Source organism: Pocillopora damicornis, chromosome 10 (genome assembly GCF_964200805.1).
Source record: "Pocillopora damicornis chromosome 10, jaPocDami1.2, whole genome shotgun sequence".
In the NCBI taxonomy this organism is placed as follows: domain Eukaryota; kingdom Metazoa; phylum Cnidaria; class Anthozoa; order Scleractinia; family Pocilloporidae; genus Pocillopora; species Pocillopora damicornis.
The window spans coordinates 5839129-5864862 of NC_142679.1; the positions used below are offsets into that span (position 1 = coordinate 5839129).

The 25734-nt window shown below is 38.0% G+C and overlaps 4 protein-coding genes across 7 annotated transcripts; 2 read left to right on the top strand and 2 right to left on the bottom strand.

Annotated features, from left to right (window-relative positions):
- The first annotated feature begins 206 nt into the window (after positions 1 to 206).
- Positions 207 to 3383, top strand: LOC113674711 (neuroglobin). Of its 3 annotated transcripts, XM_089184928.1 has the most exons (4): positions 207 to 295; positions 856 to 1014; positions 2285 to 2489; positions 3022 to 3383. In XM_089184928.1, exons 1-4 carry the CDS (start codon positions 288 to 290, stop codon positions 3166 to 3168), a joined length of 519 nt encoding a protein of 172 aa, XP_089041054.1. In that variant the 5' UTR covers positions 207 to 287; the 3' UTR covers positions 3169 to 3383. The 3 variants fall into 3 exon arrangements, with proteins under 3 accessions (XP_089041054.1, XP_027046996.2, XP_089041053.1); XM_027191195.2 differs by lacking the exon at positions 207 to 295 and having other exon boundaries at positions 635 to 1014; XM_089184927.1 differs by lacking the exons at positions 207 to 295; positions 856 to 1014 and having other exon boundaries at positions 1844 to 2489.
- Positions 3315 to 15642, bottom strand: LOC149038644 (uncharacterized). Its single transcript, XM_089184926.1, has 19 exons — positions 15124 to 15642; positions 14629 to 14722; positions 13366 to 13473; positions 13005 to 13098; positions 12366 to 12491; positions 11800 to 11925; positions 11425 to 11471; positions 10841 to 10917; positions 10365 to 10434; positions 9750 to 9864; positions 9387 to 9437; positions 9064 to 9130; positions 7921 to 8030; positions 6947 to 7042; positions 6656 to 6847; positions 6163 to 6350; positions 5358 to 5392; positions 4537 to 4600; positions 3315 to 4102 (listed from the first exon to the last, which is right to left on the bottom strand). Exons 1-19 carry the CDS (start codon positions 15246 to 15248, stop codon positions 3965 to 3967), a joined length of 1923 nt encoding a protein of 640 aa, XP_089041052.1. The 5' UTR covers positions 15249 to 15642; the 3' UTR covers positions 3315 to 3964.
- A 24-nt stretch (positions 15643 to 15666) lies between these two features.
- LOC113674696 (ciliary microtubule inner protein 2C) lies at positions 15667 to 17462 on the top strand. Its single transcript, XM_027191183.2, has 4 exons — positions 15667 to 15863; positions 15961 to 16249; positions 16803 to 16903; positions 17140 to 17462. Exons 1-4 carry the CDS (start codon positions 15802 to 15804, stop codon positions 17321 to 17323), a joined length of 636 nt encoding a protein of 211 aa, XP_027046984.2. The 5' UTR covers positions 15667 to 15801; the 3' UTR covers positions 17324 to 17462.
- On the bottom strand, positions 17416 to 25718 carry LOC113674692 (ATP-dependent DNA helicase Q1). 2 transcript variants are annotated; one of them, XM_027191178.2, is made up of 9 exons: positions 24737 to 25718; positions 24399 to 24640; positions 23309 to 23390; positions 21781 to 21929; positions 20457 to 20664; positions 19805 to 19957; positions 18889 to 19244; positions 18182 to 18244; positions 17416 to 17868 (listed from the first exon to the last, which is right to left on the bottom strand). In XM_027191178.2, exons 1-9 carry the CDS (start codon positions 25347 to 25349, stop codon positions 17818 to 17820), a joined length of 1917 nt encoding a protein of 638 aa, XP_027046979.2. In that variant the 5' UTR covers positions 25350 to 25718; the 3' UTR covers positions 17416 to 17817. The 2 variants fall into 2 exon arrangements, with proteins under 2 accessions (XP_027046979.2, XP_027046978.2); XM_027191177.2 differs by having other exon boundaries at positions 17416 to 18244; positions 24737 to 25628.
- Positions 25719 to 25734: the final 16 nt, after the last annotated feature.

Here is a 25734-nt window from a genome sequence, read left to right on the forward strand (position 1 = left end):
TAACCGCAAATCTCATTGGTTATTACCAAGACAATTGGAGTTAATGTTTTTTTTTTACTCGCAACTTTCAGCTTTTAGCGCATCTATGGAAAGAAAAGAAGTGTACAATAGCGTACCATTAGAATGGTGCATAGCTCGTCTTTATAAAGTTCACCGCTAAACACAATGAATATGCATAAAACAATTCATTTTAAAACACCTAGGGCCTATAATTCTCGATTATCATAAAGTAACCAGTTATCAGAACTTTGAAACGCTATATTGAGAAATTTATTTCATACAATTTAATGGGAAGGTAAGTTTACATGGAGAGGCAAAAAATACGCAAAATGTGTGCTTGCGAGCAAACGCTACACTTACTGAAAACTAATTAAGTCCCTATCTTTCCAAATGCAAATCAAACTAATCACTGAATTAACGACAATTTCCTTTAAACTGGAAAAACTATCGGAGAAAATCGACATTCAATGTTTGTGGGAGTTGAGAAAATGGAGTTAGCTCTTCATGATTTTTCTCGTCTTTTAGGTTCTACGAATTATTTCGTCTCCGTTTCAATCGAGAGAGAACACGATAAGAGAGTTAATTCCAGCCTTTCGTAAATGTGATCAAAAGTTTCATTCCTCTTTTAATGAGGACTCGCTATCATTAATATTATGACAGCCATAATTCTTATCCATTTCGCATAATTTGTTTTTTCTTTTTTTGACACAGTTTTGCTAAGATTTAAAATATTGTTCGTGCTAAGAGCTTTGATAGCAAAGTCATCTAAATGAACTCGACCCCAGACCTCTATCAAACAATTGCCAGACTCCATCTAGGAAAGGCGCGTAAACAATCAGTCTCTTTTACACTTAGAGAGCAGAAGATAACTCAAGAAGCTATGGAGAGCGCAACCGGCAGCAATCTGACTCCTTCGTCAAAAGCACTTAGTGAAGATGATAAAGTTCTTGTCAGGGACACGTGGAGGGAAGCGACAAAGCCAGAAAGAGAGGCCGGACAAAAATTGTTCAAAAGGCGAGTATTGTGCGCCGACCAGCTTTGATGCAGATATAGGACACGGTCAGTCGGTTGAGGCATTTTGAAAAATCAGAGCCACATGTTTCATGCTTATTATCTCCAATCCACTTCAATCTTTTTTTTATCTTTTAACGGTGCGTCCTACTCTCTGCTTCACTCTTTCCAATTCAATGCTGTTCCATCTAAACAAACTGATATTTCTTATTATCCTTCAAGTGAAAAGTAATTTTTGAATGATCACCAAAGAATCAGATTGTTGTGACGTATCGAATTTTCAGTGTCACGTTATATGTAAATTATGAATGGATTCAATGCCTGTAAGCAATTTAACGCCTGACTGACTGGCTTTGACTCGCCACTTACAATGCTTATTCCCCTGTGCGCGAAGCTAGGAAGATGCTTTAACGTAACATTCATAGAAAATTTTCGCACTGATCGACATTCTTCTCCACAAACAAAGTTCATTCTCAGGCTTCCGACTGCTCCCTTAAGAACTTAAGCAATCAGGCGTTATTAATTGATAACGTTTATGTGACGCCTTACCCCGAGGAGAACTTCCCATTTTGGCCTAAATGCCTGTGTACCGTCAATATAAGGTATGGTTTCCGGGGTCTTGAATTTTAAACAAGGTGTACAGTTTCACGCCTTCAACAAGTTGTTAATTGATTCTCGCACAGTACTGTCCACATGTGCGGTACTTGCACTCGTGTAAAGTGAATTTCATCAACTAACTTATAAACCAGACAAACGCTGTTCAGATTTCCACGTTTGAAAATGAAAATAATGGAAAACAGAAAGAAACAGTTTTTATAGTAAACAAATAAGATATAGCCTCTCGAAAACACTTGACCTTCGGCAGATGAACGTTTACAGATTGCGCAGATAATGCCCTCGTTCTGTTTTCCAGACGTTTCTTTATCGGTTTTAAAACAAGTTGATGATTTTCGGAGGTCAAAAAACGGAGCTGCAACATGTTAACAGCAAGTAATGACTTAGCACTCCGGAGTGTTTACAAAACCGCTCAAACCTCTTCTGTTCGCCCGTGTTTATCGATGCTGAGCTTTACTTTCCCCTTTGTTTCCATCGCCGTGAATGTTCCTCACCCCTCCGGTTTTGCTAACCCTTCGATTTTCTTGACAGCTTGGGGAGACGTTGTGCCCTTAGAATTAAATTTTTTAAAAACACTACATTATACTTTAGACATCTGGCTACGCTTCGCACAGCCAGTGTTTAGGTTGCTTTTGTTAACTTCTTTTGCAATTTTAAGGATATTTCAAATCGCTCCCGAAGCCCAGGACTATTTCTCCAGCTCCGACTTAGAGAGCGACGAATTCCAAGGTCATATCACGTCAGTTATCAGTACCTTAGATAAAGCTTTACAAAATCTAGACGGCCTAACCCCTTTACTACCTACTCTGGAGAGACTAGGAACAATTCATGCCAACATGGGAATAAAAAGACAGCAGCTTAACGTAAGTATCGCAGGCTCCTATATCGTGATGAGCTGCCAGTGAAAACCTGTCTTCAATATAAATTAATTACAAATGGACAAGAAACGCATATTTCAGCTTTATGTACAAAACATGAAAGAAAGGTAAAGAAAACAAGTCTAAGCACATGCAAAACGTGTAGTGAGGTTAGTGAGGTCTCGTGGATAAAACGTTTTATTTTAGGTATACTAATGGCAGTTTTAAAGCGGAGAATATTACTAAGGTAAGGGAGCGTATTTTTTAGGAATTGGAACATATCTTAACTAAGCTATACGAAAAGTAGTTATAAGCAACACGGACTTTTCCTTTTTAAATACAAAGAGAAAATGTGTTTTAAGGTATGTAAAAAAAACATTGAAAGAATACTGAGCATATCTTTAAGAGTCGGGACCAAAGGGAAAAGTATTTGTGATGAAAAAGATACGAGTTGGAACTGACGCTTTCGGGAACCTATCTTTAGATTGTTGCTTATGTATTTTGGTTCATAATGTTAAATTTTATTTGTAATTGACAGGTAGTGAAACAAGCATTGCTGTTCACACTTTCCCAAGAATTAAGAGAGCTCTTAACTGATGAATGCCGCAAAGCCTGGGAGCTGACATTCGACATTTTGGCGGATGCCATGGCGACAGGAATGGTTGCTAATAGTAACGATGACTAGTCAGAATTTGCGAGAACTTTCTCGCAACTGAAGTCAACGAACTGTAAAAAGCGAAAAAGTCTGGAAACCACACTTATTGAGGAAAGTTAGTGAGGTAACATGTCAGGTTAAAGCAGCTCTGAAACTCATTCTAGCAACGACCCATTGAAAGCAATACATAAAAATTTCTTTCATGTAAATAAAAGGTTTTTCAGTTATAAACCATTCAATTATAATCATGTTATCACGACCAGAGGATCATTTTTGAGTGTCATAAAGCAAAGCCCAAAGTTATCACAGCCAGCCGATTAGAACAAAGGAAGTGGTAGGCTCTTCAGAGAAGACGAGAACTCGAAGTAAAAAAAAAGAAGCGCAGTAAGAACGCACGTGATTGAGTCGCGGCAAGTTTTAGTTTGATTCTGTTCGGTTGGGGATTTAGCGGGCGTACGTTTTCTAAACCACAAACAAATCAAAACCAATGAATTCCGGATCACCTTCGAGACTCAGTTGAAAATGGTTTGAAAATGACCAAACGTTTTCAATTTTGTCAAGACTTCTTAGCGAGTAAAAACAGCTTGCGACCTCCTCTGAAATTTTTAAAGCTATGTCACACGCAGAAAGTCCACATTTCTCCTCAGGGGACAACAAAGATCGACAGAATAAGGCTTACTATGCACTGTAGCTGCTCTTAAATGTACATAGTTTATTATGCGCGCCAAACAATCACATCTTGTACTCATCGTCAACAAACTTGTGATGATCCACTTCAATCTTGACTTCTCTAGAGTAACTCCATGTAACACTAAGCCAATAATCCCTACGTAAAGTCAAGTCTCTTCTCCTTACATTCAAATGACGTCATTTCCAAATCCGGAGACATCAAGAGGTCAGGTGACGTCAGTGTCTTTGGAGATGATTCAAAAGTTGACGGGGAATGTTGAAAAAGGGGTTTAACCTGCAAAATTAAATGGAAATATTTTTCTCAAGTTTGATTGCAGTATTCCCGAAGCTCAACTGAATTGTCCTGAAACTCGATCCGACCTGATCCTTAAGTTTTCAATAGAGAAGGAGAAATGATCGAGTCAATTTGGGGGAATTTGAAGAAACTGTTAACTTTCAGATAAATGGTGACAAACGAAGATGTCTGCCAGTCCTCTGCAGGCCATCAGTTTATCCCATCTCCCTGATGACTGTATAATTTGCACTCTTGAGTATAGAGAGAGAACCACAACAAAGTCACTTCGACCAGGACTCGAGCCCAGATCGTTCGGTTCGAAATCCAGCACGTAAACTAATGAACCACTACGTTCCCCACGCATTTGACTTTTTCTTTACGTGTATCAATGAAAATACAGCTGAAGGACGAAAAAGATGCAAATGTACTCATACCTGAGAGCGTCTGAGAGGGGTAGGAGTATTGAACTGCTTGAAGGCGTGTTGATTTGTGGCAGAGCTAAAGATCGTTGAATACAACAAAATGCAAAGTTATTAATGGTTTATTACATCCATTTTAAAATCACTGGTGATTCTTGTAATCTGATTAGCTCTCATTGGTGCGATTTATTCACGAATCGCACCATTTTTTGCTCTAAATCGCACCTTTTTCCCAGCCAATGAGGAAAATTTACTAAAATGCAACCAGTTGCTTGTTTAAAGAAACCAAACAAGGTAAAAGTACGTCGTACAAATCTAGTGGCTCTTTGATTGAGTGTCGTTAACCAAACACAAAGTAATCACGAAGATCAGTCACAACAAAGGAGAGCATTACAGTGCTCTCTCTACGTAGTCAGTTCGAACTCAAAGTCAAAACAAGCAAACTGCCTGAAGCGCAGTGTTTCACGTGACCAGCCCATGGTTGGCTTTAGTTTTGCCTCTGATTGGTTGAGAGGGTGGCGTAAGTTTTCTGGCCCAATCACAGATCGAAGTAAAGTACAACCAGTACAATCTTGGATTACTTTCGACACTTGCTCGAAAATTGCTCTGTAGCATGAAGCGACGAGGGATATTGCTGCTCCCTAGTATGGCATATCAGAAAATAGGATGTTAACCCCCTCCCAGCATTTCATCAAGTTTTCCTGATAATATGTTCCTATCCCTCTACGCTCCTGGGTAGAGAGAGGCACCATGGAAAAAAAAATGCCTTCACGAGGGTGCACGCCCTTTGAAAAGAGGTTGCACCATATGATATTACTTTAAATTGTTTCACTTACCTTCGCACCAGACTGTTGGGAGACTGGACCTTTGCCTTCAAAAAAAGAACACAGACAAAAGAAGAAGGCGTTTCAATATGGAACCTAAACTTACCAAGGTCATGGTAATCTACTTCACGAATAGAATAGAACATAATAGCTTTATTTGGATGGTTACATCGGAGTCGCAGACTAAATTGCGTCAAAATACAATTCAAATGAAGGTAAAAAGTTTGATAATAATGATTTACAATAATGCTAGGATCTATGATTTACATATAATATAAAATACTATAGGCTTAAATGTTGTAAATATATTCACAAGTTGCTTGCCATATCGAAAATGAAGGTATTTTCAAAACGGTCTATGCGAGTCGCAATACGTTTGAAACACGTGGCCTCCTTAAAATGTATTTTGAGATGTTTCTATCCGGCAATAACTGATGTAGTTTGTGGTGAATAAAAACTGATCACAAGATAGGAATACCGGCAAAGCTAAAAAAAAGTGCTGTTAAAAAACGAAAAAGCACAACAAAAAGTATATAGCTAAAGCGGTACACGTCTTTTAAAATTACGCGTGCTGGATGTGCCGGCAGTTTTTTTGCTTCCATTGATAGTAGTTATATTTCAAGTTTTTTTGTAAGAATATGTTTCCTGGATAATTTGTGAATGTTTTAGGAAGCGTTAATCATTAATCATATCTTGGAATTTTAAAAAGTAATAACAATGCACCCTTCCAATTAATTTCATCCAACTGACTATTCACATCAAGGATATCTTTTCTCTGCGTTCCATAATTCCTTCAGTTTTACCGCTGTTTACTCACCACAGTCCCCACAGGGGTTCGCTGTCCCGCGAAGCGCGGACTTCTCCTTACAGGACTCCCCAGACTGCCTTGGAAAACCATGTGACGTCTTCTAAGCACATCTTTTCCATTGTTAGATCTTCTGCGGGATACCTTATTGTAACGATTATGACGTTTGTGCTGACCCACGGGCTTCCTAAGACCGCTCACTAGGAGAACAAGATGGGGATATTGTGAGTTATGAAAAGAAAAGTTGATTGTAATGCAGAATTCCTGGTTGGAATGGTACGTCACTGTGACGTTACTCTTCTGCCTGGACAGAGCTGAAAAACGTATGCAACATTCAGCGTTGGTTGTCTGCTTGAGGTTAGAAAAAGACCCTTGTTGTGGGTTTAATGTCACCACTTTTATATTTTTCAAAAGCACTGCTAAGTACAGCTTTGCAACAGATTTGCCATGGATTTACAAGCTATTTCATGACATGCGCAGTTTCTTGAGTGCCAATAACACAAACCTTTTCCATGCTGTGTCTTCAAGGCTCCTGCTGCTGAACAGCATAACGAGGGCGTGAGCACACTTGGACTTTGCCCGCTGACAACTGAAAATGTGGTCATCTCGATGTCGTTAGTGGTAAATTTGGCCTCTGATTCATCGTGCGAAGAAAAAAATCCAATAAAGCGTTGGAAAAGGGACGGTTCAGCCGGTGCTACATGAATAATGAAAGCAGCAACAAACATGAAAATATGATACATGTATATTTAGAAACAACCGTTCTCCCTATCTTTAAAAGCCTTTTTTATTCTACCTTGAGGGGATTGATTGCTGAAGGTTCGTTGTCTTTTCCTGTTGTCGTCCTCATTCTGATTGTTCAAACTTCTCTTGTTACCTCTTGTTGTATTTGCTACCAAGACAAGGTATAAGAGCGAATAAATACCTCCGCGCAAGTAACAACACGCGTTTGCTCGTTACACGCGCGTAATGTTGCAAATGATTCCTTGGTCTGGTACTGAACAACCAGAGGCATAGAATAGAAGACTTGAATCTAAATCAATCTTCCAGTCCAAATTTTACAACACAAACATGTATGTAGTAATGGCGTGCTACTCCTTAAACTGAGAGGAGTGGTAAAAGAAGAAAAATTAGCAGGAAAACAAGTCGTTGACATTTTGCAAAACACGAACCGTACTTGATTACAGTAGTTACAGTTGGAAGATTGCGTGTAATCTTCACGCATTCGTATGCGAGAGATTTGCGTGTTTTGCGCGTGGAATTTGCTTTAGTGAGCGTGAGCTGAATTGTTTGTCGTAAACCCTGGAGAATGGTAGGATGGCAATCAGATTAAGCCATGACACAAGAACAGTCCCGCTTTGGTACGCAAAGATGTTTGTTGGTGTTCTAAAAACTACAGTTTCAGCTGAGGTTCTTGGAGACCTTTCAGGAAAAACTCTTAAACCAGGTATAAAAATATTGTATTGTGTGTCGTAAACCCTAGAGAATGGTAGGATGGCAATTAGATTAAGCCATGATACAATAACAGTCCCGCTTTGGTACGCAAAGATGTTTGTTGGTGTTCTAAAAACTACAGTTTCAGCTGAGGTTCTTGGAGACCTTTCAGGAAAAACTCTTAAACCAGGTATAAAAATTGAAAGCCTTCATGAGGAAGGACGCATTCTTCTTTGTGCTAGGTACAAGTTATAAGGGGGGTCATCAGCGAATAAGATTACTTAAAAGTCTTACATCAGCTCCAAAGGTATACAACGAGTACAATAAACACAATACCTTTGCAACCGGCCTCTTCCTCATCAAGTATGGCTTGAATTGAGTCAATTTCCCATCTTAAAATTGGCTTCACTTTCCAAATTGCGGCAACCAGCTTTTCACGAGTGATCCTGTTGAGGTGATAAAACTGGACTCAGATTAATGTACCCTAAACACCTCATCCATAGTTAATTACCCTTTAACTCCCATGAGTGACCAAGAGAGAATTTCTCCTTACAATATCAATACAATGTCACCCAGTTAAGTGACGAGAATAAAGAAAAATGTCCATTTGCGGATAATTAGTTTACCCAATACTAAATTCTCTGAACTAACATCCTAAGAATTGTATGGTTGACAGTGAGGAGAATTACAAATTTGATCTGGGAGTTAAAGGGTTAACCAATTACAGCCTTACATCAACATGTATATTCTCCATATTATTAGCTCAACAAATTCTATGGTACCCACAGGGAGAATTTGTTTGACAATCAGGAGCTTCTTTAGTAATAATTCCCATACCTTACATGTTTGATTCAGGAGTGGTACTATACGGATTAAAGGGTTAAACAATAAATGAAGATCTTGTCAGCAAAATGTGAGACAGCTCACTCAAGCAAACAATCCTTAACAGCTCTTTTTCATGTAAGAGAAAATAAAAGTTAACAAACTTGACCAAAGACTGTTTGGTTTTATTAACACTCCTCATTTTAGCATTCATTTCTGGTGTCTTTTTATTGGTCTGAGAGACAGTTGCCTAATAGTAGGTGAGCCAGAATCTGGGATGAAAGGTCTGGGTTCAAGAGCTGGCCAGGTCATTGTGATGTGTTCTTGGACAAGACACTTTATTCTCACAGTGCCCCTCTCCAACCAGGAGTATAAATAGGTACCAGCCAATTCCCAGGGAAGCCTGATGAATTTCCAGGAGGTAACCCTGATGAACAGGCATCCCATCCAAGAGGGAGCAGGAAACCAGGATAAGCTCCAGGTGGATGGGTCACATGGCTCACAAGAACAGACTTCACCATACTATACCCTCACTTGCCTATGACAGCAACCTCTTTATCATAGCTTCTCTCCTTTGTTATTAAGGTGGCATTTGTCTCAAGGTTCAGCTGCATTATGTTCAATAAGAGAGCATTTCATAGATTTTAATTGACTTACAAACTTGCTGAAGGACGCAGTAATATTGGCAGAACTTGTGCTATTTCCGTCAATGGAAGAATCTCAACTGCAATTCCAAATAATGTTGTACATGTAAGTCTCACATTCTGCGTTCTCCAGAGTGATCCATAAAATTGGTGAATAAGACACATATATGAATTCTCTCTGACATATTGCACACTACCAATGATATATCACAAAGAAAAGAGAAAAAAAAAGAAGCTACTTCAATGTACAACTGATAGATGCAATCCATAAATAAACTGCCAAACCAATAACAACTATCATATCAACATTTTCAAAAATAAACCAAAATGGCAAACCTGACAAGACATCCAGAAGTGCAAGGGCAACTTGGAAGATGATGGACATGCCTGAAACAAAGATGAGTACTGGTAATCAATTCAGTGAGCTTAATGCGTAGGGTTAAAATCAACCCATGAACAATTATAGTATACAATGGAGGCACACTGTAAACAATCCTCTCTTTGTAGGAGTGACTAGCATTTAATTTCTACCTGTAATATCACCCTGCAGTCACAAATTAAGGTCATGAAATTAAAGAAAATGATCATCAACTTAAGAAGTGCTTGATTGTGGAAAAGTTCTCCACATGCATACTGATGTTAGGGAGTAAAGGGTTACTCACAAAGTAAACCTTGTTTATCACAACCACAGCATCATACCTTCCAAGAGAAGCAAATCCCAAATGGTGAGCACAGCATCCCAGCATGGGAGAGATGTAAACAAGGCCATGAACCATGGTGTCAGGTACATGAGAGGCGACACACCATGCATCTCCTAGAATTCAGATTTGAGCATCACTATTTGCTGCCAGAAAAGAGGTCTTAATTGTGCACTACTAACACTGTTTTCCCAAAGAAGGCTTTGAATTTCAAAACCTGTAGATTTTCATAATAATATTAAATCTCCCAAAAGATGGCCTTGCATCAATAACTTAATGTATTAGGCCATTGTAGCTACATATAACATGTAAGTATCTTACAAATGACATTGATGATTAATTTTTGACATGCCCCTCCATTCTTAAAATTTCAATTGACATGTAATCACTTTTATTGTCACCCCTGGGGGTTGCTGATCTGTCTGCCTTAGAAATCCTCAAGATGTACTCAAATGGAGGGGCCTATTGCTAAGCTGTTAGGAATCAATTGTGAACCTTCTATTCAAAACTGCTGTAAGAGAACACCATCAGGTCAGTTTTATCACCCTAACCCCAAGAAGGTGTAAATGGAAGTGTACAACTAGACAACTGGAAAAAAATTGTAAAAAGACTCTACCAGGTGTTTGTATAGCTTGGTTCGTCTCTGTCGCATTAGTCTCTCAAAAACTGATGCATGTCTTTGTATCCTAAAGATATGACATAGAAGCAATAAATTTCAGACTGCTACATTGTATGACATCTAATTAATATGCAGCGTGTATCTACAGGAAAGCTAGTTATGCCACACAATCAACTTTTTTGCATTGTTTTGTTACGTGTTTTATTGGTGTTACTCTTCAGGTGAAAAGAGTAAGGCTTAATAGTGTTACAGGTAAATAAAATCAGTCATTGGGAATGCAAGTCGAATAAAAGAAAGTAACATATAAGGAAACTTGTTTGCAAAAAAGGAAAAAAAGGTTTCATCACCATCTGATGAGTTGGTTGAATCACAGAATGGAGTAAAGCAAAATACATAAAAAAAAGGACACAGTTAGGACAAAACAGTCAATGCAAAACTAAGCTTTCTCTTGGTGTTACTGTCAAGGAACTTACTTTCCAAGTGAATCATTAAAATAGCCAGCTAAGTACTTTGGCCTCTCAAACATAGAAACCAAACACCAAAAGGAATCCTGAAAGAAATTGTATAAAGATACTTTTAAGAAAATCAAGTATATCACTGTATTGCAAAAAACAGTTGAGTGTTTCAGTAAATTAATGATAGTTCAAAATCATATACAGAAATGCTGTTTTTTTGTTTTTAAATTCTGAAAAATAATTAAATTTTTTCTTAATCATAAAATTAAAAAAATGAATTTCTGTCATTTTTTCTTTCAAATTGTCTTCATTTTGAGGAAAAGTTGTTCAGTGACAAATGAATTGAAGAGTACATGTTCCATCCAGATGTTGGTTGTGGAGTGGATTATTCTATTTTACATACTAGATTACTGGAGTCCTGTAGTGTGAGGGTTTTTATTGGTTTATGGGAAATTTATTTAGAAAATATGATTCAAAATGACTTTTATTCCACCCCTTATTGGCTTAATCTAGCAATCCCTAATATCCTGTTCGTGCTTGTTGAATTACTATTTTAAGGAGACTAGTTATTGAGAGAAGAGTCAAACATCAAATAAACCTACCTCCTCATCCATGTTCATAAGAAACATTCCTGCAATATAGGACATGCCTGTGAAAATCAATAATAGGAACATTAAGAAATTTTTTCCTAGAAACTAAGATTAGAAGGTAAAACAAGCACTGGTTAGCTAATAGCATTTTCCCAAAGGGGAAAATAGGCTGAGGTTTACCTCGGCAATATGACAAGTACTAATAGTAAATAGCATTTGCCCAAAAGTGGACAACAGGCTGAGGTTTACCTTGGCAATATGACAAGTACCAGTAGTAAATAGCATTTGCCCAAAAGTGAACAACAGGCTGAGGTTTACCTTGGCAATATGACAAGTACCAGTAGTAAATAGCATTTGCCCAAAAGTGGACAATAGGCTGAGGTTTACCTTGGCAATATGACACTTGAGGATTATACATTGCATACACTGCCAGAACTCTAAAGAGAGTTGCTCTTCCCTCTTTTCCTTCACTTGTCCCTTCTATGAACATCTTATGACTTGGGAAAGATCTGTCTAAATAATGAATATTACAGTCACTGTTTGGCACATTGGATCCATTTAAGAATACATTGTAGCACATCAATATAATTCAAATTACTAGACTGGTTAGAAACTAAAGCCTATAGGCACTTACTATTTGAATCAAACTTTTCTGCAATCATCAGTTTATTTTCACTTTCCTCGTAATTACAACTACAGTTATGTGAACCTTGATTTATTTGTTTAAGAAGGGAAAAGTGGAAGTGATAAAGCACAGTACGTGTGGGATGGAATTTTGGGATTGCTTTGGACACTAAATGAGGCAAACAAAAGCACACAGATTGGTATGAGTATTTTTAATTCACACCCTGTAAAAGAAATCAAAGTTCATTTCCAATTTTCAGAGAGGTGCAATTAAACTTTGAAAGGTATACTGCACAAGGGAAATATTACAAACTATTACATTCACCTACCTATATCCAACATGATTTGTCTGAAAACTGATATCTGCTTATGAAGATTCCTTTTCCACTGTCTTGTCATGATGACAGTATTAGGGCTATCTATGAGATTTTCCTTGTTGCTGTCGACCAGTGACCCTACAACACAAATGAGAATTATAATGTACATGTAAATGGCATTGACTCCATGAAAAATAGCTTGTACAGGAAAAAGGCCTTGCCACTCCAATGAAAATGAGGTATAATAAGTATAATAACTATCTATCTAGCGACTGGAATACATACTAAAGCCCTGACTTTTGTATATCCTAAAATAATATATTCTTTTGTCTCCATGCCATATCAGCTCTTATTGTTTCCTTCAAGCTAAACTGTTTCAAAATCATTGAAGCTACCATCAAGGCAAAGACAGCTGATTATCACAATTAGTAAGAGTAAAACGTTGTCACTATTTTAGAATACTAAGATTGTTAACTTGGAATTGAAACATCAAGTCAACTTTAAAAATTAATACAAATCAAGAAGAAGCCTTTTAAAGAGGCAATTCACAGTTAATGATTGCATTGACTCTAGAGGATAGAAATCACTTTTGACTGCATTATACATGTACATGTAGTTAATTACAACTGGAATATCAGATTGTAATCTCACCAACAATTTGCCCTAGTCTTGAAATACAGTTTGTCCCTCCATATTCACTGACTCCCAAGTCAACAAGAAGTTGGCGTATCTCCGCTAAGCAGGCCTAAGAAATTATAGAACTTTAAAAATTAGTTTGGTAAAAAGTAAAACACCAAAGATACAAAATGTCATGTATAGTTAGCTGAGAAAGAACAAACTTTGCATGTATAAGAACTTAGAGAATTAATATGGGTTACAAATGCTCAACTTGGAAACTTAAATTTTTCTTGATGCACAGGAACCGTAACATTTTCACAGCACCATTAGTTACACTATCATTACTGTTATGCCAATAAAAAAAAAAACTGATATTTACTGTACTTATGATTACCTGGTAATCAAATAAAGAGATAGCCTTGATTGCTTGGCTTCCAACCATTTTGTTCCAAATCTTTCCTCTCATGTCATCAGGTACACCTTGCTTAATGAAGCGCCGAACCTGTGTAATGCACATGTATGCTCCATGACATTATTATGATCATGTAGGACTCCCTTGATCAAAGAACCATACTGCGGCTATAGTTACAGTGTGTACAAGGTACCTCTACTAAGGACTAACTGTCCTTGGTTTAACTAGAACTACAGATAATCATGAGCTCAGAGGTTAGATTAATGAATAAGTTGATTTTGATTTAGTGTATCTATCAACCGTTGGTTGATCATCTCTCAACTGTTGATCAATAGTTGTGTGACAGTTGACCAGATGTCAACCAACAGCTGGAAGTTTATCAACTAACACTCTCACAATTGTTGTTTTGCAATAAGCTGAATTACCCATGCATTTTGATTGGTTCTTACTTAACCCTTTACTCCCTAACATCAGTATTGATATTCTCCATACTATTCACTATACATTTCCTAAGGTGCTGACAAAGAGAATTTGTTTAATAATCAAGAGCTGCTTTAGTTGGTGATCATTTCTTCTATTCTCCTGACCTTAATGTTTGATTCAAGGGTGATATTGTAAGGAGAAATTAGATGTTAGTCACTCTTGAGGATAAAAAGGTTAAAATCTATTGGAGGACAGATGCACAGACCACATGACCATTAAACCTTTAACTCTCATGAGTGACCAAGACAGAATTTCTCCTGGCAATATCAATACAATATCAACAAAATAAGTGATGAGGAGAAAGAAAAATATCAATTTGGGGATAATTAGTTGATCCAAAACTAAATTCTCTGAACTGACATAATAAGACTTGTATGGTTGACCGTAAGGAGAATTACAAATTTGATCGGGTAGTTAAAGGGTTAACAATTTTTTTGCTTTTTTATCGCATTAAAACAAGTAGATTCTATGTTGCCATGATAGATCACAGAAGGTGTCACTATGCAATAAGTATACATTTGTATCAGTGACACACTAGGCTGTGACTTGCATGCAACTTCTTTGTTCTTGCCACATTTTGACATCACCTGTAATCTATTACTTAACAGATGCACAGCAAAAAAGAACCTATTCAAAGTTGACATATTGCTATTTTCTGCTTGTTGATCAACATCTGAATTGAGACAGCAACCAAGAGTCAGTTGCAAAATTGTTTATAATGCTTTTATTCATGTCTATTTTGACACAAAAATTTTTGCTTACCCGTTTAGTAGAAAAGAGCTGATTTTCCTCCCAGTTTGAGAGCATCTTTGTCCAAAATTGTCTAACTTTGGAACTTTCAGCATCTGAATGTTGTCTAGTTTACAAAATGGAAAAACGTTTGGTCGAAAGTAAAGGAACTTTGTCTAACACATAGATACAAACATGTGTCGGGACTACAGCACCGAAGAGTGGTCTCAATTCTTCAGCTGTAGATTGTAATGACAACCAGCTTTTGATCAGAGGATACATGTATATAATCAGCGGTCTTTCATGATCAATCTTTATAACTAAACACGTCAATACATGAATGCAAAGCAACCATATATACGACAGAGTAATAACGCATTTTTTGATTTTATATCAAGCGTTTGTATAAACAAAGCAGCCCCGTCTGGTATGGCTACTCGACAGCAAAATTATTAAGTTCACGAAATTTAAAGTTAGAGACCTACATTGAAGGCGCTACAATAACGTGAGAAATGACCACGATCTCACCTGTATTCGTGGGTTCTACAGTCATCAACTGCAAATTCAGAACTTGTATCATACACTGCAAAGCCGTAGCGATCGTAACAAGTTACTTGCAAAACACGCTTGTCGTCACTAGCATCACTCGCCATGTTTGTTTCCTTTTCGGTGTGAAGGTAATTATTTGGCTGTTCACGTCTTTTCGTAGCTTTTAACTATTCAGTATTTATGTTTCCACGACTGGGAAACAGAGAATTTCTTCTTTAGTGAGACATGAAAGCTAAACTCGTTCCATAGAGTGTGGTTTTAAAGCTTCGTTTCCTCTGAGTTCAGCACTAACACTTTCAAAAACAACCGCCTTTTGTTTGTTGGGGGATTGGGTCGACGAATTTAGATACCAGTGCTAACTCGGCCAACTCCCAAGAGGGTGGTAAGCGAGCAAGAGGTCGCAAAAGGTGTCCTAAATGAGTTTTTTGGTTTAGTTAAGGGATATCAGCTGCTCACGTTCTCTAGAGACTAAAACCAAAAAATTGACCAGTTTCAACCAAATTTGATATGCACGGAATTTATATTTTAAATACGCTCAATTTCACCACGAAATGGAAAGGTGTGGGAGAGGTTTCATTACTTTGTTGCGTCATGAAGTGTTTGTGACGTAATAGCAATACTATAAACTTCCTCGTTCACTCAACCTTAGATCTTATAATGCTTTTCCCATTTAACACAACAAACCGGGCCACTTTCCAAAACCCAAGACATGTGCCAGGGTAAGAAATGTAATCAGAAATTTATTTGACGAGATGAACTAAGAACAGTTAGGCTTAAATTTCAACAATAACAAAATGCACCCTTGTTTTCATTTAGCTATGCAGGCTATTGTCCCCAAGCCAAGTTCTGGCATTACGGCGACACATTCGGTAACACCACAGCGAAGTGTTTCCAGGACAGAAGGACAGCTAAGCTGAACAGTAGTAAGGCGACACAACCAGGAACATACGGTGATGGCAGACCTGAATTTCCAACTGTTTACTCCAACACGCCCAACTTGGTCCTCGCTGCTCGAACGAGAACGAGAGAACGATGGCGCAATGCCAAGAAATACTCTCTGTTTAATGAACATGAAAGAGGACGAGAAGTCAAGGAATTTGACCAGGTATTTACTTCGGATAACTTGAGCGCAGCAAACACAATAGAAGAGGAGCGCTTCATCGCGCGTTAACGCTTTATGCGCGCCAAACTGAGTGCACGATACTTACACCAATGTGCCTCAAAGTGTGATGGATTATCAATGCTTTTTGTCATGAGGCACATAGGACAACATCAATAAACCGCGGTTTACAGTACAAATACGGTTACAGTGCAAAGTTCTTCCAGTACAGTAAGGCACATAAGGCCCCTTGAAAGGTCGAGCCTAGTTCAAATATAGGTTGACTGAGCCGATAAGATCACACCTTTTTTAATTTGGAACTTTAAAATCGAAGCAGGAAGACTACTCGTAAAATTTAGCGAAAAAAAAATACATGAAATATGGCATTAGCAAAATTAAGTCGGCGTCTCTAATATGAACGATACGCTGATCCTTTCAAGTAAAGTGATTTTACTCTAAGGCCAGGTTCCTGAAGTTACCTGTAAATAAATTCTCCAACTCAATACAGGAGCCATAATCGTGTCTGATAGTTTGTTTGTTTGTTCTATTTTCGATCAAGCTTACTCAGAGTCATCGAGAATATTACATGGATGGAATTGGTACAGTTCTAAGAGTGGAGCGTTTTGTAATCCCTCGAAAAGAGCAGCCAGTAATAACCAGGTAATATTCAATCGTAGGGACCAGTCAGTATTTTCTGCAAGGGGGAAGGGGCGGGGGAGGTTGGAGAATTATTTTAGGGGGGATCTCATGGTTTCAAGGAGAACGGAGGGGAGATTAGCCACAACCAAAACCCACCTCCCCCCCCCCTCCCAGCGATAAATCAGGACTGGTTACTACAAAACTTACATTGGAGAATTAAAGTTTGTTTGACAATTTTTTCCTTTCATATTGAAAAGTGCGGACCGCAGTAACTTACTCAGACAAAGAGTTTCAATTAGATGTGCATTATGTGGAAAGCTTGTAGAAGAGAACGGCTGTAGCTGTACGACCAATCACGGACTACCTTATAAAATGAGCCCTCTTATAGCTTGCACCTGGAGGGACCGGGGCCTCAGAGATTTGTACTTCGAGAAGAGATAAGATCAGGATCCTACATGGGTATGGACCTGTTACGATATGAAAACTGTTAGAACTGTTTAATTTTGAATCAAGAGATTTTAACTCGTTAAGGATTTTGTTTCTTTACTCCATAAAGTAATTTTTTTATTCCTTAGTAATTTATCTCCCAGCTGTTTATAGAATAGCTGTCATTATCTAATTAAAGCGAAAAAATTAATGGCCGGAGTACCTTTACAAGTCGTCTCTTTTACAACGTTGCAAATCGTGCAATTATTGCGAGATTCTAAAATAAACAACGAGTCTCTTTAACAGCACATTTAATCTTGGAATCAAAGTCGTCTTCAAGATAAGTGGTGTTCAGTTGCTATACTTCGTGCGGGGCTCTGCTTGGAAGAGTGTCAACGATGTAGACTCTTGGTATGCCGTCCCCTCGTAACGCTCCCTAACCATTTCACTTGTTACTTGGCAATGAACTCATTGAGAGCCCTGCAAAGTTGATGTGATCTCTGATGGATTCAATTTTGAGCGAGAGGACGTACCAGTGAATTGACCCGATAAAATAAGTCCTGTGGAACCGAGGGATTAAGTTTAACTTTGACAGCAAAGAGTCATTCAATTTCAACTAATAATACCTGCTCCCATGGCGACAGAACACTTGAGGAAGGTGGAATACTGGGATGAACTGTCAAGATTTTAATCCAGACAAATTATTTCATCATCGTCATCCGACTCAACCAGGCTAGCTCGTGTGGAAAGCTTTGCGCGTTTAATACTACTAACAAAGTCATCACCATTGCAGTAATCTGCGATGTCCGAAGAGTTGTGGGTTGTCTTTGTGAAGCTCTTAACGTTAGGATCAGTAGCGTTTTTCTTACTAACTGTTCCATTTCTTCCATCCAGATTTGAGGAATTCAGAGCACGTTTGCGCGTCTTCTTTTTAATCTGTGAGTTCCAGGAAGAAAGAGAAAGTAAATTGTACACTTGTTGCTGTATTCATTTGTCATTGTTTCCAACCCGGATTCAGGCTAAGTGTTCCAAGAGTAACAAGATTGCGCGCTTCTTACCATCATAATCGTGTTGCAGAAGTGACGCACTGGACGATTTATATAAAGTTTGAAAATGTCTGTTACATTAGAACACTGTTCATTCGTCCGGTGGGACCGTCCTTGCGATTAGATACACTAATCGCTTTAAAAATTCCTCGCCAAATCTTTCTGTCTAGTGAGTTAATTTCACCAAACATTTTTCCTTAACAGAATCTTTCTCAGTCTCCTTAAGCTTCGGAGCCGTTTTTTAGGGTACCTATCAGCGAAATAGACTACGTGTAGTCCCTGCCTTTTGGTCAAGTCCATCGCGTTAAATCATTTTTTTATTGATGTTTGTTTCACTCGCGCGATGGACTGCTCGTAGTCTTTTAGCGAAACGTTGCGTGACATCTCAAAGAGCGACTGCTAAGGAGACCACTTTACCCTTACCAAGTCTCCTCCTTCAAGAACAGTCACGCTGGTTTTGGGAAAGGGAAAATTTTCAATACAAGCTAAAAATTGTCGTATTTTTCCATCTGTTTTAACAAGATAACCACTAACCTTTTTCTGAGGGGAATTGGTCCTGAAGTTCATGAATATCCGTTTGGTTCCTGATTGTACGACTCTCGCCTTGGACCCAGGTAGCACGTAGCTAATAGTTGAATATGGAGTGAAATGAAAGTCTTCCCGCAGCACGCCCTCCAGCAGCAAATGAATTATCACTCGTTCACAGTCTTCCCGCGAAAGATCTGGGGCCTTGATTTCACGCACGCGCAGACTTGCCTGTCCTTTCCCGTTCCAAGCGTCTACGAGTTTCACAGGTGTGACTCGTTCCGAAAGAGAGACTGCTTGCTGGAGAATTTTGAGGATATCTTGACAGTGGTTTGTGATGTCGCGGGCTTCAATTGAAGATGAACCTGGACAGAAAAAGAGAGTTTTTTCAGACGCTGTGTTTCATCGCGCAAAAAAAGTCTGTGGAACAATGACGAGCAGCAGTAACGCTGCAGCTGTTTACAACAAACTACAGGAAACTGACACTGAGGTAAAACTGTTCGTCGTCACAGATGTCAACAACTATGAATATCTTAAAAGCAACGTTTTCAAGACGTAAAACGCTCTTAGTCAACCGCGCTCCTGTTTTTGTCTACGAAAATCCACGAAAACTCTCCTCTCATGGAGCAATTTCCAATTGAGTCTCAAAATTAATCCGGGATTGCTTTCCTTTTGCATTACTTCGCTTTGTTATTGGTCTAGAAAAACCACACACTTAGTCTGTTTATCAGATTTAAATTCTACCAATCATATTTAAAATCGAAGCCGATACAGACTTGGCCAGTCGCGTTTTCTCGCCTTTTACGTAGCTTTTTGGTTTTACTCTGAGTTCTCATTGGCTCCTTTTGATATTTTCCTTTGTTCTAGTTGGCTGACGTTAAAATGAGTCAACGAAACGTATCTTGACGTAATCAAGTTCTTTTACCGTCTGTTTGGTCCCCAGTCTTCTTGCAGTTGTCGCACATTTCGTGACAATCAACTGGGTTCCAGGACTCGCCGAAATGACGTCCAATAAGAGAGCGCCTGCAAACTTTTTGTTCTTGACAGTAGGCCAACATTCCATAGAGATTCTCCAAACCTATGTAAAGGAAATAACGTAGTGTCGTGTGTTGTTTTCCTTTTAATTATTTTAAACCAACCGGACAGATTTAGAAAAGATTGCTAAAGTTAATTCCAGTTGGCGCAGACTTTTTTTACAGTACTTGGTCATTGAATAAATGTACTAAGTTATCGAAGGCATTTGGCTTTGAATAAAGCTTTCGAAAATCATGGTAAGGAAAAGAAAATCGTAGTTTGAACGATTGAAATCAGGAGAATCAGCAAAATTCCGACATGAGCACAAAGAAGAGCTGTACATTTTCTGCGTTCGTCACTTGTAAGTCATTCTTTCCTTTTTGCGATCTTAACCATCTTCAAACCTTAAAAATTTTGGCACATCCTTCTCCCTTTTCTGTTTCTCTCTCCTTGCTCCTCTCCTTGATTTAAAATCCTTAATTGCAAGTAACGACAAGTTCCCAACAACCAAAGTGATCACCCATGATCTAAATAAACTGATTTATAATGAGTCACAAACTTGCCTGTTTGCTCTGTGAAGACCATTGTGCTTTGTTGAAACATGTCAAAGGGACGATAGAACAAAATACAGTGAGACTCTCTGTCATCCCGCCCTGCCCGTCCGCTCTCCTGATAAAAGTTCTCCATGGATTTGCTAAGGGAGTGATGTATAACAAAGCGGACATCAGGCTTATCAATTCCCATTCCAAAGGCTACTGTAGCTACTACAACCTAAGCAAATAAAACAACAAACAACAACATCACTTAATGTAATTCTTCTTTTTCTCAAGATAATAGAAAAAAGTCATTGTTCCTCCTCAATATGGCAGATGACATGTGAGACTTTTGATAGAGAGGTCTGCTTTCAAAGCCTGGCCAGGCCATTTTGCTGTTTTCTTGAGCAGGCCGACGCCTTACTCTCTCATTACCTCTCCACCCAGGAGAATGAATGAGTACCTACAAGCTATAAGAGAATAGACTACAAGCAGTCATCATTTTTTGGCCAAGTTCACTGTACAAGGGAAAAAAAAATCAGTGAAAAGGAAAAAATGATGTCAGCCTAGAGTTCCCCATTAACCCTTTGATCATTAACCCTTTAACTCCCAAAAGTGATTAACGTGTAACTTCTCCTCATCATATCCATACATTATACAACAAAATGTTCATGAGAATTCTCAAACTTATCAGGTTAAAGTTGTTGTCTTGACCCAACAGCAAATTCTCCAAACTAATTCACAAGGAAATGCATAGCAGCTAGAAGTGAGAACTGGCAATTGGGTCTTTGGAGTTAATGGATTAATATTCATCTCTCTGATTTTTTTAAATCCTGCGACGGATATTGCCAAAAAGGAGGGACTACTTTTAGTTTAGTTGGCGGAGAGAAAATCACTCCACGGGGATAACCTGCAAAAGACACTCATACCATCCAGGAGGAGAAAATGTACTTGTAGTCAATTCATGCTACAGAAACAGTGATAAAGTTTCAGCAATTAGGAGCCATTTGGCTTCCAAAAAACTTTAAGCCTTTATGGTAATCACTGTACAAATCTAAGGATCATTGTGTTGTTTCACCTTGACTTCCAGGAGTGATTAACAAGCAACTTCTCATTAAATTCATTTTGCCAATACAGTATCATGCTTGCAAGTATGAGAATACATGACAACAGACTTATAAACTGGAGAGGGTTCATCTTGATTCCAGTTTACAAGAAAATTTATAGCAGCAAAGAGGAGAATTAGGAATCTGATCTTAGGAGTTAAAAGGTAACATGAAATTAGAATGGTTGACAATCCAAACATTAAAATTTGTTAGAATCAAATTGATAATTTGATAATAGTAATACCTACTTGTATTGCATTGCTTGTCCATGCCCTGTGCACTTGACTACGAGACTGGCTGTCAAGATCACCATGGTAACATGCAGCCTTTATACCATGCGACTTCAAACTGGAGGCTATGGTTACAGAGTCCTTTCGGGAGAAACAATACACAATACCTATGTAGGACAAATTAAAAAAGAATGTCAGATGTGACAGATCTTGATCTTTTTTTCCTTATACATTACACTGCAACAAATAGATCACTGCGGTAAGGTGGTTCACAACTGAAATATTTGCTTATGAAATAAACCCTCAAAAAACAAAATGATTGAATTGATAACTGTGCAATGAAGGTGCAACACTCCAAGCAAACAAGCTAATTCAAAGCAAATTAGTTGTGTCCCATTAGATTAACCCTTTAACTCCCATAAGTGACCAAGACATAATTTCTCCTTACAATATCAATACAATATCAACCAGATAAGTGACAAGAATAAAGAAAATTATCAATTTGGGGATAATTGGTTGATCCAATACTGAATTCTCTGTATTAACATTATAAGAACTGTATGGTTGACAGTAAGGAGAATTAAAAATTTGATCTGGGAGTTAAAGGGTTAACTTAAGTACACTCTGTACTTTTTCTCTTTTGATTCCCTTAAAAAGATCAAGAGTTTTTTTAGTTGGTGATCATTTCATTTATTCTCATGACCTTCGTGTTTGAGGGAATGTAGGGAGAAATTAGATGCTGGTTACTCTTAGCAGTCAAAGGGTTAAAGATCATAGTGAAGCACCAGAAAAGTTATACTACAATACACATAGAAGCATGACTGAGGATGAAGAAGCAAATTATGTTCTGCCTCAATGCATCTCTAATACCAGCTGCTTAAAGACTTTTGCCAAATACTTGAAACAATTTCAAAATAGCAGTCTTGCCCCTGACTGTCATGAAAAACCTCATAAAGTATGGTGCTGTCTAAAGGCAGGGTACTAGGGAAAATAGATGAAAAGTGCATGATTTTCTTCACTCTTTTCCCTTCCCATTACATCACCTCCACAGCTCATGCTACCTTTCATTGTTAGTTCCCTTAACCCTTTAAATCCCAATATCTCATCAGTAATTCTCCTTACTGTCTGCCAAATGATTCTCATTCTATTAGTTTGGAGAATTTGATATCTGATTAACAAGTAATTCCAAAATTAATATTTTTCTTAAATTCTCATCACTTATCTGCATGATATTGTATAGATATAGTAAGGAGAAATTCTGTCTTGGTCACTCACAGGAGTTAAAGGGTTAAAACTACCTGTGCCAAATTCCAGTTTACTCCAACTATAATTTCATTGGTTTCAATAAAAGCCTGTTACAGGTGATCCTCTGCCACCTATAACACCTCTCACTGCTGTCTGTTAAGGCTGTGAGCAGGCCTGTGTCTGGGTTTTGCCTCCTTTTTCAGGTACAGCCCCACCTAATTACATCATCAGCAGCTGTTTAGGCTAAAATTTATTATAAACCCCAGATTTAAACTTGAGTTATCAAGACCAAAACAAATACCTGATTGCCCTGGAAATTTCTTTGTCAGTAGTTTCTTAATTTCCTCCATACACTCATCATGCTTTGAGGGTTTTTGCAGCACCTTTAAAAGAGTATTGAATCTGTTTAATGTTTACCAATTTTCTGATCACAAAACTTCTAAAGGGATACAATACAAAGGATAAGTGAAGTAAAACATAAATAAATGACATAATACTGGAAAAAACCCCTCATAAATACTCTGCAAACAAAGATAGCATATCGCATTTCCTCAGGTAGCCTTCACAAGAGATGGGATGTGTGCACAGCATAAAAAGCTTAGGGATTTGTTCAAATTGGAAACTAGTGATATCTTTTCAGTTTTAAATTCAGGTACTATTGTCTGCTTATGAAGTAAATACTTAGATAGGATTGGTACTTCTTTGCTCTTCAAAATCTAAAGATTTTCCACAACTTTTTTTCAGGATTATCAACCTCCAATTGAGTTGGTTTCAAAATGAGTTCAATCAAAAAGTTCCTGACTCCAGCTTCATTGAGCAAATTTCAATTTCTCTTTGCTGTGATTGGTTCAGAACACTCAGTCTCAGTCTCAGCCAATCAGATTTAAAACTAAAACCAATTGCAGCTGATCTTGTGGCAGCTTGCTTGATTTTACTGTGAACTCGCATCAGGAGCACCTTATATTTTCCTTCAATCCTTTAACTCCCAAGATCTCATTAGTAATTCTCCTTACTGTCTGCCATATAGTTCTTGTGATGTTTGTTTGGAGAATTTGGTATTGGATCAACCAATAATCTCCTAATGAAGATTTTTCTTTTTTCTCATTACTTGTCTGCTTGATATTGTGTTGATAATTATTATAAAGAGAAATTCTGTCTAGGTCACTCATGGGTGTTAAAGGATTAATCTGATTAGCTATTCTGATTTTTTTGATTCAGTAATACAACACTCTGTTGCAAATAGCATACTCAGTTGTTTTCTGGTTTTTCCATAGTCAATACCAACTCTGTTTACTAACACAATACATGATGCAGTCATTTTAATAAAATTGAATAAAATGTCTAAAATTAATAACTCAGCTTAAATTAGAAAGTAATAAGATGATTTTAACCTCATAGAATAAGTTGGGTCTATTGAAGGAGGCTTTGAAGAATACACAGTTTTGCTGAAGGCCAAGAATCTTCTTAACATCATCAACAACTTTTGATGTTGCTGTTGCTGTGAGACCCAGAATTGGAACCCCAGGGAACTGACGCTTCAGAATCCCTAGGATTTTATAATCAGGACGGAAATCATGGCCCCACTGACTTGTGCAATGTACTTCATCGATCACAATTCGTGATAGTCTGCCACCTTAAAGAAAATAAGGAGTTTCTTTAGAACTGCATATTCCAGCTCAGACTTTATTAACATTGCAATTCATTAACTTTGATATGTGAATTTGTGCACCTTCATATGTTTTCTCTAGTTTAGCCATAAACCTCTTGCTTTTGGCAATCTTTTCTGGTGTTACATACAATAATTTCAAACCGGATTTCTTGTCTACCATAGCATGTTGTACTGCATTGACCTCCTCTTTGGAGCAAGTAGAGTTCAAGAACGTACTATCAATTTTCAGTTCCTTTAGAGCCATGAGCTGATCCTCCATCAAAGAAATCAGCGGTGAAACAACCAGAGTGATCCCCTTCGAAATCACAGCCGGCAACTGAAAGCATAAGCTTTTCCCTCCACCGGTGGGCATTATTAAAATACAATCCGAGCCCGACATTGTTGCGTTTATACATTCCAACTGTAGAGGACGGAAAGATTTGATCTTAAAAGTGTTTTTTCTAGCAGCTTCTACATTTTCCGACCAAGAGAAATTCTTTGCTGACCATTCTATATTATTTTCTTTTTTCTGTGAACAACTTGGTTCGCGAGGGACCAGCTGACTGCAAATTTGCGATTGAATTAACTCTTTTTGAGACTGGAGAAATTGTTGCCTCTCTAGCAAAGTTTCGATTTGTGTCTCAATTTGCTTGAGTTCTTGGTCAATTTCGTCCAGTTCTCTGGATAGTTCCATAACTAGTGATAAAACGAAAAACTACACCAAAACAAGGACAGAAACGAATAATTACTATCAAGTTCACCATATGTGCTCGTCCGCCATGTTAGATTTTTACTAATCCGCTGAACGTCAACCCATTTTCACCTAGGGCTCAACTTTTCGTGTACGTCACTTTCAATCCGATTATCACCGGTTGTTCGAAGGTCAGGTGACACAATCCACTGGATAAATATCTCTCTGGTGGATAACGCTATATGTTTCGCCATCATTCATGCGCTGGACAGCAAACTGTCCGTTGGATAGCATTATCCGTCCTTTATACAACTGGGCCCAGATGGAGAAAACGCTTAGGCTGGCCTTGACGACCCTTCATGACACTCTGCCATCATTCAAGGCAGAG

Coding starts and splice junctions, on each gene's coding strand:
- LOC113674692 (XM_027191177.2), bottom strand. CDS start 25,349: ATGGAACTATCCAGAGAACTGGACGAAATTGACCAAGAACTCAAGCAA. Junction 23,391..24,398: donor GACCCAACTTATTCTATGAG/GTTAAAATCATC, acceptor ACTCTTTTAAAG/GTGCTGCAAAAACCCTCAAA. Junction 19,245..19,804: donor GACTGGGGACCAAACAGACG/GTAAAAGAACTT, acceptor TTTTCTGTCCAG/GTTCATCTTCAATTGAAGCC.
- LOC113674711 (XM_089184927.1), top strand. CDS start 1,989: ATGTTAACAGCAAGTAATGACTTAGCACTCCGGAGTGTTTACAAAACC. Junction 2,490..3,021: donor TAAAAAGACAGCAGCTTAAC/GTAAGTATCGCA, acceptor TGTAATTGACAG/GTAGTGAAACAAGCATTGCT.
- LOC113674696 (XM_027191183.2), top strand. CDS start 15,802: ATGCTTTTCCCATTTAACACAACAAACCGGGCCACTTTCCAAAACCCA. Junction 15,864..15,960: donor AACCCAAGACATGTGCCAGG/GTAAGAAATGTA, acceptor GTTTTCATTTAG/CTATGCAGGCTATTGTCCCC. Junction 16,904..17,139: donor GAGCAGCCAGTAATAACCAG/GTAATATTCAAT, acceptor CATATTGAAAAG/TGCGGACCGCAGTAACTTAC.
- LOC149038644 (XM_089184926.1), bottom strand. CDS start 15,248: ATGGCGAGTGATGCTAGTGACGACAAGCGTGTTTTGCAAGTAACTTGT. Junction 9,438..9,749: donor GGATTTGCTTCTCTTGGAAG/GTATGATGCTGT, acceptor TCTTTGTTTCAG/GCATGTCCATCATCTTCCAA. Junction 8,031..9,063: donor CTGCGTCCTTCAGCAAGTTT/GTAAGTCAATTA, acceptor TCACCTCAACAG/GATCACTCGTGAAAAGCTGG.